The following is a 15,820-nucleotide window of genomic DNA, read 5'->3' on the forward strand; positions in this document are numbered from 1 at the left end:
CCTGGGCAGGGATGCTGGTCCCTGCGTGGGTCCAGGGACCCTGGGAGATGAGGCCTCGGCCCAGTGGGCGGCAGGACGCAGGTCAGGGAGGAGAGGCAGGGGTGCTGCTGGGGAGGGAGCAGCTCCTGCAGAGGCTCTGCGGGAGGGGTGAGCATGAGGTGGGGGGCCGACCCACCCGCTGGGCCTCACTGGGTGCCAGGGTCATCAGAACATCCAAGCAAGTGTCCACGGCTGCTAGGATCTGAGGTCGGAGCCTTAGAGAGATCAGGGTTCGCTGCAAAGATGGTCATGGAAGCCCTGGAGACCAGGACGGGTGGAGACCCTAGGAGAGGGCATGGGGTGGGGTCCCAGAAAGCCTGGACTCAGAAACCAGTGGTCAGGGAGGAAGGCATGGGCCAAGTGCTGCCCGGAGGCTGTGAAGGACTGAGCCCCGTCCACCTGGCTCACCTTTTGAGAGGCTGCCAGTGACTTTGGCAGGAGCAGCTGCTGGGGATGGGTGGGGCGGGGCATGGTAGGATCAGATGGCGTCAGGGAGCGGAGAGGATGGGATGTGAGGAGGGGGAGCAAGGGTGTGGACCACTGTTTCTAGCCTCCATCCCGACTCCCTGGAGGGCTTGTCAATCAAATGCAGATGGCCGGGCGAACCTCCAGGGCTCCGGAGTCCCGGGTCAGTTGGGGCGGGGGGGGGGGGGGGGAATAGAGTGGGAGGGGTTACCAAGGGGATATGCCAGGGCCAGGGGAGGGAGGTCCCTGGAAGGCAGGAGGGGGCTGAACCGGGTGCAGACGGGCAGCTCGGCCTGTAACCAGCAGGGGCACCGAGCAGGGCGGCCAGGGGCCTGGAAACCCCAGGAAGGCCACAAGGCTGTGTGACTCTCCTCGGCCACCTTGGGGACGGGAGGAGCCCTGCCGCCTCCCCCTCTGCACGGCGACCCTGCCTTTTGCCCTCGCAGAGCTGCAGGCTCCAGGCTGCCTCTCCTTCATCCCTGTGAGCTGTTACTCTATGTCCAGAAGAGAGGAACCGTGCATGATTCACGGGTCTGTGTGCACCACCCCGTGGAGAGTGGCGGAGCTGGAGCCGGCGAGAACCCCCGTAATGCTCCCGGCCTTGCCGGGCCTCCAAGGACGCGGCATGCTGGGAAGCAGCCTCTGGTTTGGGTGTGACATTTGATGCACCCCCGACACTTGCACCTAGTGTTTATCACTATTTTACTCTTTTTTTCTGAAGAATAGACTATATCAGAGGATGATAATACTGGTTCTAAGACCCACGTGACCTCATTTTCCAAAAGAATGGGGAATTCTCTAAATGGAGATTTCTTTCAAAAGATTTTGGGGAGGAACTTTTGAAGGGCAAAGGCCTGTCTCACATTAGCTTGCGTTGGCTCAGAAACCGCCCGCTTACAAGCCCCTGCATGAATGTTATCCCCGGGAGGACGTGGCCCACGCCTTTCCCTGGGCTGCCCGCCTGGCCGGCAGCATCTGTGATAAATGGGCCGCCACAGGCACCCCCCGCCCCCCACCCCCCGCCGCCACCAGCATCGAGGAGGCAGCTGCACCTCGCGGGCTGATCCTCTCTGACCCCGTGAGCTGGCAGCACTTTTCAATTCCACAGACACCCCCCAGGGAGTCTGGGAGTCCAGGATCCCATCCCGCCCACGGAGGGGAGGCTGCACCTGCCAGCTCCTCCCTCCCCAGTTCCCTGACGGGACAGCCAGCAGCAGCCAACTTACAGCAGGACCCCCGCTCCCTGGACCAGGAGGAGGTTCATTACCCCCTTGTAAGGACAAACGCATATGAATGGCCTATTTGCACTTGTTTGGATAAAGAGAGGGAGACGCCTGCCCCCTTGGAAAGCAAGCAGATGCTGTGCAGGTCTGTGCGTGGCAGGGATCGCTCATCTGGACAGATTTTTCATTTGGGAAGAAAAGCCCCCCGTTGAGCCAGCACGTTCGTTTTGACCCGCGTGTTTCAGCCACATTCAGGTTCCGTTCTGACTTGGGTTGCAATGCGTTCTCTTTCCCGTGTCCTGAGATTGTGGCTTTGGGGCAAGATTGGAGGGAGGGAGTTTCTTTCTACAGCAGGGAAGTGGCTGAGAATTTGCCTAGTTGATGCCCCTGTGTGAATGACAGCGTGTGTTCTGGGGGCCCCGTGAGACTGTGCGCTAGCCCACGGGCTATAGGATCGGGAGACCAACGGGATTCCCTTCCTTGTGATCACAGGACAGGGACGAATGGGCTTCTCTGGGGCTTCAGAGGAAGGACCAGCTGGGCCACTTTGCGTGGGACCGGGAGTGTGAACCAGGGAGGCTTGAGGGGCTGGAAGGGGGTTCACAGAAATCATTTGGGTGCAGGTTCCATGACCTGGGATGCCACACTATAGAGCTGCCTTTGAACAGTTGGGTGTTTGGGGTCGACGTGGCCCAGCAGTGCTTCAGGAATTTTGGTGGCAATATGGCAGGTGGGACGAGAAGTGGTGAGAAAGGCAATGGACGTGACAGAGGTGTGTCCAACCCCAAGTCCTCAAAGTTATTATTTATATTTTCGAATGAAATGACCTTTACATTTGAAAGTCTGTAAGTGAAGTAGCTTCGAAGATTGCCTTGGGACGTGAGCCAAAAACCTTAATGCACCTTTTCCGTGATGGCTGATAACTGCCCCCAAGAACAGTTTTTTGTAAACCTGGGACATAGCCGGCTGACCTCACCCAGGAGTAGGAAACTCATTACAGAAATAGGGCAGAATTTCCATATAGGACGTCTTAGCCCCCAAGTTCCTAGGAGAAAGGGAGATGAGGGGAACTTGGCTTATTTGCCTAAATGCCGATTGAGTTTTCAATTACGATAAGTGGTCAAAATAGTGCGTCTGGGAATAAATAAACGCAGGTGTTGGAGCGTCCACGTTGCGTTATACATGAGGCTTCTCCTTTCACAGCCCTGCGGGAGCTGTGTTATGAACCTTTATTGCTAAACTCGGATTTCAACTTCAGTTCTATGCCGCAAATATATCTCTTCCACTGCCTTTGTGTTTCATGAACAATGCCCTGTGAAGTGAGCTTGCTGCGGCAAGGTGGCCTTGGACATCAGGGGAGGCCACATTCAAATTCAGCCCTTGACACCCTGCTCGCCAGAGGTGGTGAATTCCCCACTCCCAGGAGCTGTCTCCTCCTGAAACCAAATTTGACCTGGAGCCAGAGGGAAGCCGGCGATGCTTCTGCAAAATATGACACGAATCCAATTTCCTCCTGACCTTGTCTCACTATGTGTTTTATTTCTCTTGTTTTATGTATATTTCTTTATTACCAGAAGCTTTTTTTTCAGGCCTGAAGTTGCCATCCACCCCTACAAAAAAGAAAAAAAGAGTCCAATTGAGGGTTAGATACAGGAAGAGAGGTATGAAAGGAAATGAACCTCCGGGGCATTGTTCCTTTTCTGTGATTTGGCAGGAGATTCTTGACAGAGATTTCCCACACAGGTTATTGGGGTGGGGTGGTGTGAATTCTCCCATCCTATCCCCTCCCTGGCAGAGAGGGAGCGTTGAGTGCAGGACGGTATTACATACATGTGGGATCCAAGGGACCATTTGAGCAGCTCTCTGGGTCTCTGGTTGGGGGCAGCCAGCAGCCCGGCACCTGCTGCAACGCCAGCCCGCTTGACAGAGGAGAGGTGGGTGCCTTCAGCTACCCGACTGAAGGGGCAGGAGCCCAGGGAGGCAGAAATATAATTACTGAGCTGGAACCAGACCAGGCCGCAGGGGCCCGCCTCACCTTCCTGGCCTCCCCCAGCTCATTATTGGCAAGCAGTTCTGAAATACCACAAGGGTCCAGAAATCGTGTTTTGAGATGGCACAGGGGCACGTGCATACAGGGTTCATCGCCTTCAGGCGCACGGCCTGGGAGTGGCCGCTGTGCCCTAAAGCAGCAACGGGACAGATGCGCTCACGAGGGGCAGATCTGAGCCCGGCAAGCGGGGAGCAGACGTGCCCCATGCCTGCCCAGCAGAGGAGGCTGGTCTTTCCCCTCACATTACCGAGGCCTTTCTTCTCATTCAAGAAGAAAGCTGCAAAAGTGTGGTGATGGTCCAACCCAACTCGAGCTTCACGGCCACCCTCCACCAGGAAGGGATGGCGTCTCACTGGGCTCGGGGCCCCGCATTCAACCCGGCGTAGGCCCCGTGTGCGGCTGGGCCCCCGGCAGAGCTTAGGCAGGGAGGGCGGCCTTGGGAGCAGCCTCTTGATCCCACGTGCGGAAGGCAGAAGGGAAGGCAGGGCACATGCAGCTCTGGGGCGTCCAGAGCTCGTTCAATGCCCACTTGTGTCCAAACTGCCGGCCCAAAGCACTGGGGTCCCATGAGTGTTGGTGTCGTGGACTTACTCTTCAGGGAAGAGAGGAGGGGGTGGGAAGTGAGGGCAGGGGCTGTCCCACCTCCTCTGGTGACAGGGGGGACCCTATGTGGCCTCCACCAGCCTCAAATGGTGCCCGTAAGTGGAAGGTGAGTGGGCTCAGGGTGGGCTCTCGGGGGGCACACGATTCTGATTGCAGAAGGTCGGAGGAAGGGGCTTTGGCCTTGGCAATGGCGTCTTCGCCCCCCCCCACCCCCCGCCCCACACATTTAGGGGAGAAGATTGCAACCTGAGCACCTGTCTCTAGAAGACAAGCTCTAGGGTCAGCCTGCCTTTCTGGAGGCTGCTGTGATGTTCCCCACAGACAGCAGAGTACCCACGCGTGGCCTCCTCTTCCTTCCCGTAGATTCCAAGTGGGGACCCGCAAGTGACCGAGCCCGGCTCCGGGGACCCAGACGCCACCGCAGGCTTCAGCACACAAGGTAATCATACCCTTTTCAGTCTTTGAAACACTAAGTTGGTAGTTTTCCAGGCTGTGTCTCCTCCCTTTTCCTTCTCTTCTCCGCCTGTTCCTCCCTCCTCCATCTCTTCCTCTTGAAGGGGGGGAATTTGCTGCAGCCTCTCCTGCTAAGTACATGGAAGGTTCCACACGTCCTCCTTCCCTGCCCCCAGTGGTCAGAGCTGGGAGGCCTCATGCTTTCCCTGGGGGGCTTTGTCCGCCTCCCCCAGCGCCCTTTCTCTCTCACTCGAGGAGTATGGATTTGAAGAAGAGTGCGACACAGTCTGCGAAGGACCCTTTCCAGAGCAAAATCGTACCAGGCTAACGTCCGCTCAGTCCCCCCCTCAGGAGGAGGCTGGGCTGGGCCAGGGGGGATCCAGAGCTGGGGGCTCCCTGCCCACTGGCTGCGGAGGGGGAGGCTGGAGGGCAGGGGCCTGAGGTTGTGTCCTGGAGGGCGTGGCAGGAAAAGTGTGAGAAGTCAGATCCCAAATATGGGGTGGAAGCCACAGGACAAACCTCGGGGTAGGGAAGGTGGTCCGAGGTGACAGGCAAGCAGAGGACCTTGGCAGCAGGGGGAACAGATGGGTGGGTTGGAGGGCATCCCTGGGGAGAAAGGACCGTGACTGTGGTGGCCCTCTGTGCTGCCGCCATCCCCACTTTAAGTAACATCTAAGAGAAATAAGGCGGGCCCATCCTTCATGAGGCCACCTCTGATTTGCAGGAGCCCCGGGTCGCTACAGTTGAATGTGGAAGTGACCTTGCCCTTCCCTTGGTGACTCCAAGGAGCCATCGGGAGCTTGTCTAAGAGGTGGCATCCAGTGACCACCTTTCCAGAGGCTACTCCAGGGTGCAGTGCCTTCTACAGCTTGGTGGGGGGGAGGGCCTGCAGCCGGGCCCCCCCCATTCCAGCCACGTGATTCCCACAAACCACCAGTTCTCCAGGAAAGCATGGTTAGAAAGGCCAGGCAGCATGGCGGCTCCAGGGCCCGTTTCTATCTGTGGCCTCGGGGCAGGTGGAGATGTACAGTGTCTGGGATGCCCCTTGGGAGGCGTCCCGCAGGGCTGGGCCCTCCTCACTGCCTCACGACCCTGGGCAGTTAGCTGGGCTCCACCGAGAGACTCAGAGGGGCCAGCCCTGAGGGTAGGCAGGAACATACAAGAAACTCTGGCAGGGGGCTTGCAGGCCAAGCAGGTAGTAGCAGGGAATTTCTGTGTGGGGTGAGGTTGAGGTCAAGGTCATTTTTTTTTGCCGGTATACGTCCAATTGTTCCAGGCTGTTTCTTGCTTTTGTACCTTTGTCAAAAATCAGTCAAGCATAGTTGCATGGGTCTGCTTCTGGGTCCCTGTTCTGTTCTGTCCCATTGATCTGTGTGTCAGCCCCTCTGCCAATTCCACCCGGTCTTCATGGCTGTCGCTCTGTACTAAGCCTCAATATCAGGCAAGGGATGCCTCCCACTTCATTCTTCTTTGTCAAGATTGCAGCTACTGTAGGCCCTGTGCCTTTCCATATCCATTTTTGAATCAGCTCACCTGTATCTACAAAATACCTTGCTGGAAACATTTTTTTTTTTTTAAGATCGATCATTTTTTTCAACTTTTTAATACATCTTTATTGGAGTATAATTGCTTCACAATGCTGTGTTAGTTTCTGTTGTACAACAAAGTGAATCAGCCATATGCATACATATGTCCCCATATCCCCTACCTTTTGAGCCTCCCTCCCACCCTCCCTATCCCACCCCTCTAGGTGGTCGCAGAGCACCGAGCTGATCTCCCTGTGCTGTGCTGCTTCCCACTAGCTAGCTATTTTACATTTGGTAGTGTATATATGTTGATGCTTCTCTCACTTTGTCCCAGCTTCCCCCTCCCCACTGTGACCTCAAGTCCATCCTCTATGTCTGCGTCTTTATTCCTGCCCTGCCCCTAGGTTCATCAGTACCATTTCTTTTAGATTCCATACATATGTGTTAGCATACAGTATTTGTTTTCCTCTTTCTGACTTACTTCACTCTGTATGACAGACTCCAGGTCCATCCACCTCACTACAAATAACACAATTTTGTTTATTTTTATGGCTGAGTAATATTCCATTGTATATATGTGCCACATCTTCTTTATCCATTCATCTGTCGATGGACACTTAGGTTGCTTCCGTGTCCTGGCTATTGTAAATAGTGCTGCAATGAACATTGTGGTACATGACTCTTTTTGAATTATGGTTTCCTCAGGGTATATGCCCATTAGTGGAATTGCTGGGTCATATGGTAGTTCCATTTTTAGTTTTTTAAGGAATCTCCATACTGTTCTCCATAGTGGCTGTATCAATTTACATTCCCACCAACAGTGCAGGAGGGTTCCCTTTTCACCACACCCTCTCCAGCATTTGTTGTTTGTAGATTTTTTGATAATGGACATTCTGACCAGTGTGAGGTGATACCTCATTGTAGTTTTGATTTGCATTTCTCTAGTAATTTGTAATGTTGAGCATCTTTTCATGTGCCTCTTGGCCACCTGTATGTCTTCTTTGGAGAAATGTCTATTTAGGTCTTCTGCCCATTTTTTAATTGGGTTGTTTGTTTTTTTGATATTGAGCTCCATGAGCTGTTTGTATATTTTGGAGATTAATCCTTTGTCCGTTGTTTCATTTGCAAATATTTTCTCCCATTCTGAGGGTTGTCTTTTCGTCTTGTTTATGGTTTCCTTCGCTGTGCAACAGCTTTTAAGTTTAATTACATCCTATTTATTTATTTTTGTTTTTATTTTCATTACTCTAGGAGGTGGGTCAAAAAAGGTCTTGCTGCGGTTTATGTCAAAGAGTGTTCTGCCTATGTTTTCCTCTAGGAGGTTTATAGTATCTGATTTTACATTTAGGTCTTTAATCCATTTTGAGTTTATTTTTGTGTATGGTGTTAGAGAATGTTCTAATTTCATTCTTTTACATGTAGCTATCCAGTTTTCCCAGCACCACTTATTGAAGAGCCTGTCTTTTCTCCATTGTATGTTCTTGCCCCCTTTGTTGTAAATTAGGTGACCATATGTGCGTGGGTTTATCTCTGGGCTTTCTCTCCTGTACCATTGATCTATATTTCTGTTTTTGTGGCAGTACCATACTGTCTTGATTACTGTAGTTTGTAGTGTAGTTTGAAGTTGGGGAGGCTGATTCTTCCAGCTCCATTCTTCTTTCTCAAGATTGCTTTGGCTATTCAGGGTCTTTTGTGTTTCCATACAAATTGTAAAGTTTTTTGTTCTAATTCTGTGAAGAATGCCATTGGTAGTTTGATAGTGATTGCACTGAATCTGTAGATTACTTTGGGTAGTATAGTCATTTTCACAATATTGATTTTTCCAATCCAAGAACAGGGTATATTTCTCCATCTGTTTATGTCATCTTTGATTTCTTTCATCAGTGTTTTATAGTTTTCTAAGTACAACTCTTTCACCTCCTTAGGTAGGTTTATTCCTAGGTATTTTATTCTTTTTGTTGCAGTGGTAAATGGGATTGTTTCCTTTATTTCTCTTTCTGATTTTTCGTTGTTAGTGTATAGGAATGCCAGAGATTTCTGTGCATTAATTTTGTATCTTGCAACCTTACCAAATTCATTGATTAGTTCTAATAGTTTTGTGGTGGCATCTTTAGGATTTTCTATGTATAGTATCATTTCATCTGCAAACAGTGACAGTTTTACTTCTTCTTTTCCAATTTGTATTCCTTTTATTTCTTTTTCTTCTCTGATTGCCATGGCTAGGACTTCCAAAACTATGTTGAATAAGAGCAGCGAGAGTGGACATCCTTGTCTTGTTCCTGATCTTAGTGGAAATGCTTTCAGTTTTTCACCATTGAGTATGATGTTTGCTGTGGATTTGTCATATATGGCCTTTATTATGTTGAGGTAGGTTCCCTCTATGCCCATTTTCTGGAGATAAATGGGGGTTGAATTTTGTCAAAAGCTTTTTCTGCATCTATTGAGATGATCATATGGTTTTTATTCCTTAATTTGTTAATACCGAGTATCATATTGATTGATTTGCCTATGTTGAAGAATCTCTGCATTCCTGGCATAAATCCCACTTGATCGTGGTGTATGATGCTTTTAATATGTTTTTGGATTCTGTTTGCTAGTATTTTGTTCAGGATTTTTGCATCTATGTTCATCAGTGATATTGGCCTGTAGTTTTCTTTCTTTGTGACATCTTTGTCTGGTTTTGGTATCAGGGTGATGGTGGCCTCGTAGAATGAGTTTGGGAGTGTTCCTCCCTCTGCAATTTTTTGGAATGGTTTGAGAAGGATGGGTGTTAGCTCTTCTCTAAATGTTTGATAGAATTCACCTGTGAAGCTATCTGGTCCTGGGCTTTTGTTTGTTGGAAGATTTTTTTTTTTTTTAAACATCTTTATTGGAGTATAATTGCTTTACAATGGTGTGTTAGTTTCTGCTTTATAACAAAGTGAATCAGTTATACATATACATATGTTCCCATATCTCTTCCCTCTTGCATTTCCCTCCCTCCCACCCTCCCCAAGTTGGAAGATTTTTAATTACAGTTTCAATTTCATTACTTGTGAGAGGTGTGTTTATATTTTCTAATTCTTCCTGGTTCAGTCTTGGAAAATTGTACCTTTCCAAGAATTTGTCCATATCTTCGTGGTTGTCCATTTTATTGGCATATAGTTGTTTGTAGTAGTCTCTTATAACCTTTGTATTTCTGCAGTGTCAGTTGTGATTTCTCCTTTTTCATTTCTGATTTTATTGATTTGAGTCCTCTCCCTCTTTTTCTTGATGAGTCTGGCTAAGGGTTTATCAATTTTGTTTATCTTCTCAAAGAACCAGCTTTTAGTTTTATTGATCTTTGCTATTGTTTTCTTTGTTTCTATTTCATTTATTTCTGCCCTGATCTTTATGATTTCTTTCTTTCTACTGACTTTGGGTTTTCTGTGTTCTTCTTTCTCTAGTTGCTTTAGGTGTAGTGTTAGATTGTTTATTTAAGATTTTTCTTGTTTCTTGAGGTGAGATTGAATTGCTATAAAATTCCCTCTTAGAATTGCTTTTGCTGCATCCCATAGGTTTTGGGTCATTGTGTTTTTGTTGTCATTTGTTTCTATGTATTTTTTTTATTTCTTCAGGGATCTCTTGGTTACTTAGTAGCACACTGTTTAGCCTCCATGTATTTGTGTTTCATTTTTTAAATTTATTTTTTATCTTTTTTTTGGCCATGAGGCAGGTGGGATCTTAGTTCCCTGACCAGGGATCGAACCCATGGCCCCCACATTGGAAACATGGAGTCTTAACCACTGGACTGCCAGGGAAGTCTCCCTTGCTGGGATCTTGACAGGAATTAAACCTGTACAGCTATTTGGATAGAATCACCATCTTTCTTTTTTTATTGAAGTAGAGTTGATTTACAATGCCATGTTGATTGCTGCTGTACAGCAAAGTGACTCAGTTATACATATATGTTCTTTACCATTATGGTTTATCACAGGATATTGAATATAGTTCCCTGTGCTCTACAGTAGGACCTTGTTGTTAGTCCATTCTATATGTACTAGTTTGTATCTGCTAATCCCAAACTCCCAATCCATCCCTCTCCCCTCCCCCTCCTGCTTGGCAACCACAAGCCTGTTCTCTATGTCTGTGAGTCTGTTTCTGTTTCATAGATAAGTTCATTTGTGCCATATTTTAGAGAATCGCCATCTTTCTGAAGCTGAGTCTTCCGAGGCATGAACACAGTCTGTCTCCATGGTTTTCGAGCTTCGGTTTCACGGTATCATCTTCAGCATACAGATCCTGGGCAGCTTTCCTTAGTGTGCGTGTTTCATGTTTCATTTTTCTCTGGAGCAGCTGTTGATGGCAGGGGGTTTACACCTTTGGTTTCTGCGTGTTCATCATCAGTACATGGGACTGACTCTGAATCAATCGGAGGGGATTCACTCATGTATTCCCCTTGAATCCTGCAGCCTTGCTGAGTGCACTTATTAGCTCTAGAATTTTTCTTGTTTTTTCGGAGATTCTGTTATTGTTTTTTTAAACAATATTGTTTTGCCATTTGTTAAAATAACAAAGTTGTGATGAGGACATGGGTGCCCTAACTGGCAGCTTGTAAGTCAGCCCACTGCTTTGGCAAAGCATTTGGGATGCAGAGCCATGAAAATATTTATGCCATTAGATGTGCTCATACTTCTAGAATCACCCCCGGGGAGTAATGCAGAAAAAGGAAAACTAAGCATGCAGATAAGTTGTTGCCTTTTCCATAACAGTAAAAACTGAGGGGGACAATGAAGTCCATTAATAAGAGTTCAGGAAAATGTGTTACACAAGCTGAATATATCACTACACGTTATTAGGAAAAATGTTTTCGATCCGTTAGGTGAAACCCTGGAGGTCCACCATGATTATGACTTCTTTAAAAATGTAGGCACACGACACAACCCCGGAGGGGAGGGTGTGCAGAAATGAGAGTGACCAGCCTTGGGCCATGAGCTTTTCCTGTAATGCTGTCCTAATTTTATAAGGTTTCTATTAATTACATATATTCAGAGCTAGGTCACATTTGTCACTCATGACTCTTTGCATTTCCTTGAGGAACTCAACCACTGGATTTTCACTGACATTAAGAAACTTGGGGGACTTCCCTGGTGGTGCAGTGGTTAAGAATCCACCTGCCAATGCAGGGGACACGGGTTCGAGCCCTGGTCTGGGAAGATCCCACATGCCGTGGAGCAACTAAGCCCGTGCGCCACAACTACTGAGCCTGTGCTCTAGAGCCCATGAGCCACAACAACTGAGCCCACGCACCACAACTACTGAAGCCCATGCACCTAGAGCCGGTGCTCTGCAACAAGAGAAGCCACCAATGAGAAGCCCGTGCACCGCAGTGAAGAGTAGCCCCCACTCGCCGTAACTAGAGAAAGCCCACACACAGCAGTGAAGACCCAATGCAGCCAAAAAAAAAATTAAATTAAAAAAAAAAAAGAAACTTGGGATCAAGGGTGTGTGCATATGTCCAGTATCATTAAATTATATACAGTAAATAGGCACAGGTGTTTTGCATATCAATTATACCTCAGTAAAGCTGTAAAAGAGAGAGAGAGGGAATTGGGATCAAAAAGAATCTGAAGGAATGAATATTATTCAAAAGACTTTTGATATACTTGCTGGGTAATTTTTGAAAAGATTTTGAGAGTGTTAATAATGACAATGTCTAGGTTTGAAGTTTTCTAAGGAGACAGGAAAGTATTTTTTCTTTTCTACATTTATACATTTGGTCTTGAGCACTTACCCAATTACTTCCTTGGGATAAATTCCAGTGAGGGAAATTGCTGAGTCCAGGGGAATGTGTATTTTAGACTTGGATGTATTGACTGCACTGTGTCCTGGAAGGGTTTTATTACGAATTTATGTTCCCACCAAGAGTGTTTGTGACACCCTAAGACATTGTCACTCCTGGGGACCTTTACCATCCTTGTAGGTGAACTTGACACACACATAGGATTGAGTTTCTGCACCTTTTTACATGTTTATCATCAACTTGTAGGTCTGTTTTGGGTCCATTTATTTCTGTTGCAGTGGGGTTTTTTTGTTTTTTGTTTTGTTTTTTTGGTTTATAAGACAAATATTTGTTAAATAGAGAAGAGAGAAAATGTGTAAGAGTGACTCTTTTTCTATTTATGGCAGGTTTGCTTCCCCAGTTCAGGCTTTGCTTCTCGAAGCCTGTTAATGAGGCCTTTGCCGTACACAAGTTTACCATGTTTTTGTTGTTGTTGTCAAATTTGTCAAGCTTTCTCTTTATGGTTTCTATGATGTTTACAAAGTCTTCTCCCCATCAAGGCAGTAGATTTATTCTCCCATATTTTCTTCTACTCTTAGGGTATCTTAAAGAAGAAAAGGATTAATGGTCCTGAAGAATTTTTTTTTTTTTTTTTTTTTTTTTTTGCATGTGATATGTGAAGTCTGGCTCATCTTTGTTGTTCCAGGTGGACTCATGGGACTGATGGTCTCAAAGCATCTCTCAGGAGGGCAGCGGCAGACAGTGGGGGATGGGGGGGCGCCGAACACATGTGCTCCGGAATGGGTCCGCTTTCCGCCAGCTCCCACTCGGTGGCCTGCCACCTTCTTCCCCGCCCTCTATCAGCAGAGTTTCCTCGGCTGTGGGCTGGGGGTGACTGGGTGGACCCTGGGCACGGGACATGTGCACAGATGTGGGGCTCGCAGGGCCCCTGGGAGCAGAGAAGTTCCCCCCAGGACCCACAGGAAGGGGAGGAAGGAACAGATCTCAAAGCCTCCCCCACTGTAAGAGTTCAGGCTGCTGTGGTTCTTACCATATGTTCCCCAGGCGGGCCACTCGCCTTGAACATCTACTTCAGTGGGGGGAGGGGGGCAGTGAGGAGCCTTAGGGAGGGGGGCCCTGGGGTGGTCTGGTGATGGGCGAGAAGAGGGTAGAGGGCAGCGCTCCTCAAGCCCTGATGTGCATACAGGTCCTCTGGGGACCCTGTTTAGACAGACTCTGGTCCAGCCTCCACCCCAGGGGCCACCTGTGGAGAAGCAGGGGGTAAAGCCCAGCATAAGTAGCATGACATGACCGGTCCAGAACAGCGGTTCTCACACTCGGGGCATCAGAATCCCCTGGGGTTTGTTCAAACCCTGATGGCCGGGCCCACCCTCGGAGCCGGGCAGGGCTGGACTGAGGATGTGCATTTTGGCACAGTTGCAGGGGGGTTTGTTCTCAGAGGGCTGGGCTACCCCACCTGCCTGACGAGGGGCTGCACTCTGGGCCCAAGCTGCACCCCCTGCATGGGGTGGGCACCGAGGCCTGGCTGGGGTGCCCTGGGGTCCCTCAGAGCCCCGACCTCTCTCTGCATGGGCCATGCCCATTGAGCACGTGACCCCCACCTTCCTGTACTTCAGACCCCCCAGGGGATGCCCTGGATGGGAGATGCGGCTGGTTTCTGACTTGGAGTCTCTCGTGGAGACCCGTACCCCTCCTGGAATGATTCTTGGGGGATCGTCTGGTTCCCCCATCCTTTCTACACAGGGCACTATCAGCCTGGGCAGGATTTCCATGCCCGCAAGATGACAGGGTTTGTCCAGGTTTGGAGTTTGGAGGGTGGGCTGCCCCCACCCCTTGGGAGGACCCTGGGTTGCGGACGGACGCGTGGGTGGCGCTGTCCCTCGTGGGGGCGGCTTGGTAGTTGCCCAGCACCAGTGCTAACGCCGTGTCTTTTGCCTTGCAGCGCCGGCCGACAGCTCCAGCCTGCTGGCCCCCGAGGGCACTGCCACGCCAGGCCTGAGCCGCCCATCCTCCGACGGCCCCACGGGCGCCCCGCTGCCCGCCCCACACCCGCGCCGCACATCCCCTGAGGGCCCCCCCAAGGGCACGCGGGCGCGGCCAGGTCCCAGGCGCGTGGCCCGCTCCGCCAGCGACCCCACCTCGTGTGCATCCAGGGCGGCAGGTACAGCTGGCCCAGCTCCCTGTGTCCCCAAGGCGTGCCTGGCTCTGCCCGGACACTGCAAGCCTCGGTGCCCCCTGGGAGTGGAGTCCAGCCCTGGGCCCTGCCTCAGGACCACACGGGAAATGTGGTCTCGATGTCCAGAGCTATAAGGGGGGCGGACAGTCTGGGGCCCCTGCTGTGCTCCCACCAGGCTTGCTGCTCTGGCCAGGAAGGCGGGAGGGAGGAGGAAAGGTTTGGGGTGATGACAGCCTTCCAGGAGGGTCCGCCAGCCCCGACGTTAGCCTGTGGGCTGCACACCAGCTCTGGGGCACGAGAAGGTCCTAGGGTCAGGTAGGGCCCACAGTCTGTGTCTGTCTGTCAGCCGGGGTGGCTCTGCCCCCAGGACCAGCCTGGGTAACACACTTGTGGGACGTGCCGGTGTCTGCTGAGCGGTCTGGTGGGACCCAGCGCCACGCGAGGTGTGGCTGCATCTCAGTGACAGCGCTGCGGATGTGGGTGTCCGCCAGCCGATGCCGCCCGGGGCAGACACGGGTGTGTTCTCGACAGGACTTCGCGGGCGCCCTGGGCCGCACTCAGCGTGTGGCCCAGAGCTGCATCAGAGTCGCCCACATGAAGTCAGCATGGCCCGTGCCCTCCCAGGCCGGGGGACCTGGCACCAGAGTCCTGCGCCCGGCAGCCCAGGAATCTGCACTTCAACCAGCCCCCCAAGGGGTCTTGTACGTCCTGAAGTAGGAGGACCCCCATATCCTCCCGGGTTGCTATTTTTGAGCGGGAGGATGGCGGGGTCTGTGCCAGTAAAGTCCGGTGAGCCCTTGGCCACAATGCCATCGCCGTGGGGACTTGTCCATATAGCACAAGTGAAGGAACCTGGAGGAGGCCAGTGGTGCCTGGACTGGTCAGTGGTCTTGTCCAGCTGGACCCCAAGTAGACTAGATCCCGTCCCGCCCCAGAACCGCATCCCTGTGGAGCCAGCAACACTCACAGGCAGCTGCCCGGAGGTGCCCTGCTGGGAATGCTGGGCTTTGCTTCTGCAGCTCTTCGGTCAGCATCCCTCTCCCTGCCCTCCTGCATCCACCTGCCAACTCACACCGAGACGCCTCTGCCAGAACCTTCTCCTGGAGATGCCCCTCGGCTGGTGTACTCCTGGTTCAGTTGTCTCTCACCCTGTTAGGGCCAACACTCCCCGAACGGGGCTCCCTGATGACTGCACCCACCCCCCCCCGACCCAGTGAAGTTCATGCTCCGCAAACCCTGACAGGTTAGGGATGGACCTGCAGAGCAGCGGTGGCTTGATTACAAGTCGTCACCCCTGCATCCGCCTCACCGCCCTGTCACCTCAGCCTCCTCTCGGCTGCGTGACAGTTACTGTTGTGCACGTGCCTCCCGGGGGCCCGGACCCCCAGATGCAGATGGGGATTGGGATGAGGGACACTGGGTTTGTCGGTGGCACCGGCCTGCTACCCTGTGCCCAGGCCACACTGAGAAGTGACGGGCCCTGGGGACGCCACCTGCCCCGGGTGGGAGCCACCTGGGCGCCGG

The 15,820-nt window shown here is 51.1% G+C and overlaps 1 protein-coding gene across 3 annotated transcripts in view; it reads left to right on the top strand.

Moving 5' to 3' along the window:
• ENTREP2 (endosomal transmembrane epsin interactor 2) overlaps positions 1-15,820 on the top strand; it is a 424,923-nt gene that overhangs the window by 404,339 nt on the left and 4,764 nt on the right. For all 3 annotated transcript variants that reach the window (XM_057544109.1, XM_057544110.1, XM_057544111.1), the window contains 2 exons: positions 4,744-4,819; positions 14,063-14,281. In XM_057544109.1, coding sequence (XP_057400092.1) covers positions 4,744-4,819; positions 14,063-14,281 — 295 coding nt within the window. The remainder of the gene's footprint in view (positions 1-4,743; positions 4,820-14,062; positions 14,282-15,820) is intronic.

Source organism: Balaenoptera acutorostrata, chromosome 3 (assembly GCF_949987535.1).
Source record: "Balaenoptera acutorostrata chromosome 3, mBalAcu1.1, whole genome shotgun sequence".
Taxonomy (NCBI): Eukaryota; Metazoa; Chordata; class Mammalia; order Artiodactyla; family Balaenopteridae; genus Balaenoptera; species Balaenoptera acutorostrata.